This window comes from Hyla sarda, chromosome 6 (assembly GCF_029499605.1).
Source record: "Hyla sarda isolate aHylSar1 chromosome 6, aHylSar1.hap1, whole genome shotgun sequence".
Taxonomy (NCBI): domain Eukaryota; kingdom Metazoa; phylum Chordata; class Amphibia; order Anura; family Hylidae; genus Hyla; species Hyla sarda.
In genome coordinates, this window is record NC_079194.1 from 210882507 (window position 1) to 210888033 (window position 5527).

General features: G+C 37.6%; 1 protein-coding gene across 1 annotated transcript in view; it reads right to left on the bottom strand.

Moving 5' to 3' along the window:
- SALL1 (spalt like transcription factor 1) overlaps positions 1-409 on the bottom strand; it is a 14948-nt gene extending 14539 nt beyond the window's left edge. Inside the window, exon 1 of the mRNA XM_056526365.1 lies at positions 237-409. Within this exon, the coding sequence (XP_056382340.1) occupies positions 237-309 (73 nt within the window). The 5' untranslated portion in view covers positions 310-409. The remainder of the gene's footprint in view (positions 1-236) is intronic.
- Between the last annotated feature and the right edge of the window lie 5118 nt (positions 410-5527).

Here is a 5527-nt window from a genome sequence, read left to right on the forward strand (position 1 = left end):
ACCAGAAAACTAGAGCATTCGATAGTCTACAGACCAGATAGAGATAAAAGACATCCTAAAGTTTGGAAGGAGTTTCACAAGACGGTGGAAGTGCCAAGACAAGGGGGCAGCAGATAAGGGACAGGCTCCGGGTGCCATCCAGGCAAGTAGTGGAGATGTGTGGGTCCTGAGGGTGGCAGCAGGCAGGGCGGTGGGTAAGAATGGGTGAGCAGGAGAGAAGACTGTGGGGCACTTACCATGACTTCCAGGCAGGGCCAGCCCAGGGTCCGATTGGAAATGCTGGGGTTTCGCCTGCTTCCTCCGAGACATGCTGGCTCACACATCAGCTGGGGCAGAAGACAAATAATTTACTCCCAAAATGTGCTCCCAATTCCGGGCAGGGAGCCCCATCCAGCGCGCATGTGTCCTGCCATAATTATGATGATCAATAATGCATTGCGATTAATCATAGGCGAGGGGGGGGGGGGGTGGTGGGGGGGCTGGCACATGTCCAGCTCTATTCAAACCAACTCTCCCTAATCAATGAGCCCGTGATTCGCTGGAGACTCCTGTCCCTCTCAGCTGCCACCCAATAATAAGGGGGCCGGCTCAGGCAGAGGGAGGGAGGGGGCAGGGACTCGCTTTAGGATACAATGTTAACCCTCTTAACAACTAACTAGCGAGCTCCGTATCTACAGGAATGTTTCTCCTCCTTATAACAATCACTTGGCTGATGTAGATTGCAAGCTCTGGGGGCGAGTCATCTCTTGTATCCTTGGATATACTATTACTATTGCACTGCCTTTCATCTCAAGAGGACTGATTGCAAGCTCCTAGGGCAGGGTTTCCCAACCAGGGTGCCTCCAGCTGTTGCAAAACTACAACTCCCAGCCTGCCCGGACAGCCTTTGGCTGTCCGGGCAGGCTGGGAGTTGTAGTTTTGCAACAGCTGGAGGCACCCTGGTTGGGAAACACTGGCTTAGGGACTTGTTCACACGCACGCTTGTATTCTTTTATTTCAGGCTCTCTCTCAGGCTGTCCGGGCATGCTGGAAGATGTAGTTTTTTGCAACAGCTGGAGGCACCCTAGTTGGGAAACACTGGCTTAGAGACTTGTACACACACACACACACACACACGATTGTATTCTTTTCTCTCTCAGGCTTTCCTGGCATGCTGGTAATTGTAGTTTTTGCAACAGCTGGAGGCACCCTGGTTAGGAAACACTGGTTTAGAGACTTGTACACACACACACGATTGTATTCTTCTCTCTCTCAGGCTGTCCTGGCATGCTGAGAATTGTAGTTTTTGCAACAGCTGGAGGCACTCTGGTTGGGAAACACTGGCTTAGGGACTTGTATACACACACACACACACACACGCTTGTATTTTTTTCTCTCAGGCTCTCTCAGGCTGTCCTGGCATGCTGGGAGTTGTAGTTTTTGCAACAGCTGGAGGCATCCTGGTTGGGAAACACTGGTTTGGGGACACACACACACACACACTGGTATTCTTTCCTCTCAGCGGATAAATATAAAAGTGCAAGCTCTTAGGACAAGTAATCTCTGCACACATTTGCATCAGGCTTCCCATTCCATTACTGTATATAATATAAATAGTATAGTACTGTATATAATAAATAGTATAAATAATAATTATCTAATGAGAATAATATAGTATAGTACTGTGTATATATATAATAAATAGTACAAATAATAATAATAATCTAATAATAAATAGTTTAGTACTGTATATAAATAGTATAAATAATAATGATATAATAATATATAGTAATATTAAATAGTATAGTACTGTATATAATATAATAAGTAGTATAAATAATAATGATATCATAATAATTATAAAAAAATGATAATAAATAGTAGAATACTGTATATAATAAATTGTATAAATAATAATAATGATTTAATGACAAAATAATAATAAATAGTAGAGTACTGTATATAATAAAAAGTATAAATAATAATGATATAATAATAATTTAAAAATAATAATAAATAGTAGAATACATTATATAATATAATAAATTGTATAAATAATAATAATGATATATTGATATAATATCAATAATAATGATAAAAAATTATAATAAATAGTAGAGTACTGTATATAATAGTATAAATAATAATAATGATGTAATAATAATACATAGTATGTACTGTATATAATGTAACAAATAGTATAAACAATAATAATGATATAATAATAATACATGGTATAGTACTGTGTATAATATAATAAATAGGATAAATAACAATAATGATAATATTAATAATAATAATAATAATAATAATACATAGTATAGTACTGTCTCCTCTTCAGTCTTATAGTTCTCTCCTTGGATAAGTATAAAGAACACTTATACAACAAACACCTGACACTTGATACAATGTATCGTTTCCATAGTGAGAACTAGGCACGCATGCTCTTGATCAATGACTGTGGGACTACAAACCCCAGCATGTCCTCCCAGGCACGCTGAGTGTTGTAGTGTCACCGCCTCTGCTTTCATAGTAAACTCCAGTCACTTCTCACTTCACTCCACTAAACTCTAGAGCCAAGAAGTTGTGCAGGGAGCTGTAGGGCACATCCCATTGGCTGCAGCTGTTGTCAATCAGGGGAGCTGTACAGTGTGGGTGGATGAGAGGTGGGCGGGACCTTGAGAAGAAGTGCTGGAGCAGGGAGGCTGTGAGGGTGTGAGAGATCTCCCCCTTGTTCCATTTTAGGATTTAGGATGATGGCAGCAGGTCCTGGAGGAAGCTGGCAAATAGGCACATCCACTTGGAGGTTACATCTCCCTGTATGTGTCCCTGGATGAATCTGCTCCACCATAGCCAGACCTGACCCTCCTCAACTCCATAGTCCTCTGCATAGTCCTGATGACTGATGGTGGAGACCAGCTGCACTTCTATTAATGTCTGTGCTCACTTTACCAGAGTCATTTCTATCTATTTATTTGGAATAAAAATATTATATCTATCATATATAATTATATTCTGGATTATGTTTTTCTAGAGAGAATAGAGAGAGTCCTGGCTCCATGTAGTAGAAGACAGGCATTGTGGCTGATGGAACATGGAGCTCAGTTGGGGGCTGAGTTTGAAGGATGGACATAATAATCTTCCTATAGGTGATACTGAACAAGTCATTATTTTTCTCTGAATATTTAAACACATCCTTTGGCAGAGATTGATATATGGCTCCTGAAGAGGAGATGTGCAGGCTGCTTTGTGGCGTGTCTATATTCCATGTATTAGACAAGGCTTCATTTGGTCAATCATTCATAGCTTTTACTGTGGTAGTATTAATAATAATAATAATAATAATAATAATAATATAATAATAAATTATATATATATGTGTGTATATATATATATATATATATATATATATATATATATATATATAGTGTGTCTTTTGTAGATGTTTCGCACTATATATATATATATATATATATATATATATGTATATATATTTAGTGTGTGTACATGTATTTAGAATATAAGTATGAAATTTCTTCTACTATTCACCCAGACAAGAAAGCAAAAATAATCCCTCAAAAAAAGTCAATGTAAATTGGCATAGCACATCTTCCCGATCACAATACAACTGTATGAACTTCCTCCATCCTTCCAGGGGCCTCAGCAGAAATGTATACAGATTTTAATACATTTGTGTTTATGGTTGTGAAGCAAGTATTTATAAACATGACTTTTAAATAAAAATAATAAAAAAAAACTCCCAGATGAATAAAAACATTGCACTAAAGGAAAAAGCCAATACTGGTTTAGAGGGGAATTCGATTATTTGGTCACAGGAAAGAGTTAATAGGTAAAAGTAACAAGCCTGCAATTCATTAACCGTTTAGCAGCTGAAAAATGGTTTCCACCCTGCTAAACATACTTCAGTGTAGAAGTAAAGAGGATGCATGTTAATATGGAGGCGTTATGTACACCCCAGTATCCATGGATCACACCTTATGAAGAGGAGTTTATCATTGCAGCACATCTGTCATTTAATAACAGCTATCTATTTTGGGTGTGGGGTTATATACACAGTGCACACAGATGTAGCGGAGCTGAATTTGTGACAAATAAAATCATTTAGCTGCAGCTCCATGGAAAACGGAAGATAAATTCTGTACATAGCAGCGTTGTCTGTATGCTTTGCGTTAGTCCATAAAGACAGGTAATTCAAATGGATTGCTCTTTGTCTTTAAATACAATCATTCCTCCACCCCACATATTACCCCTCTGGATAATATGAAGCCCTTGTGGTGTTTGCACTTTTTCCAGACAATAGGGACCCATCAACTCCCTAGTTTAGATTTATTTCCTTATGATCAATACCTAGCATAGCTGTCCCAAATTTAATCCCTGTCCATTATTTCTGACAGCAGATAATTGATCAGAGGTCAAACAAATACACATAATTGAATCATAAGTAATATGGGGTGGCTCAAGGCAGCCTGGTGGGGGAGAAGGAATGGCTCCATTCATTTGTGCTTTGTTGTCCATTGGTGTGACTGACCACACCTAGAAGTGTCCTTTTTTATGGTTTGGATGTTACTCTTGTAGACAAGGGAAATCCACAACAGCTGCGTTTGCTGTAAAATTATTTTAATATCGTACAATACGAAACCAAGAACACTGCAAAGTTATGCTCTTGAAAACATACTCAAAACTATACAAAAACGAAACATATTTAAAAAAATTATAATAATATATATTATTCTGCAACATCCTACGATTTTTCAGCCTAATCACTGGACTAATATATATATATATATATATATATATATATATATATATATATATATTAGCTTGAAGCAGCCATGTTAGTCCAGTGATGAGGCTATATATATATATATATATATATATATATATACACACATGCAGCCAGCCTAGCACAAAAATACTGATGGCAATAATAAGCTAATATATATTAGGGAACTACAACACTGTAGAGAGTGTGAACCCGGACATTAATACATTTCCAGGGAATATGTGATATATCTTCTTTGATATGGTCCATTGTATTTGCAGAGCTTGTAATAAAGTACCTGAAATGCCTGTTGCATGTCTCCACGTTTTACATGGGACTGTCTCGGAGAGATGCAGGCTTACAAAAAGATGAGACTGTCCTGAGTGTTTATCTTCAGTCTTGTGTTTTGTATTCACTCATTTAGAATTTCCACCTCCTTGGAATGGAAATGACTGCAAGGAAGCTGTTCTTCAGACATGGCATATGTTCCTTTAGGCACAGTGGAGGCAACATTATGTTACAATTAAATTAGCTCTGGCTTTTAACATTGAATAATTGGGTAATTTAAATTAAAGTCAGGCTAACACCTTCCGTCGGTTATAAACTTTAAAGCATCCTGGCATTCGGTGCCGCCATAATTATAACAGAGGTAAATGAGGTAATTTAATCCTATCTATCTATCTATCTATCTATCTATCTATCTATCTATCTATTTACTGTGAGTTATAACCAGTAACAACAGTCGATTCACATGGTTTAGTATAA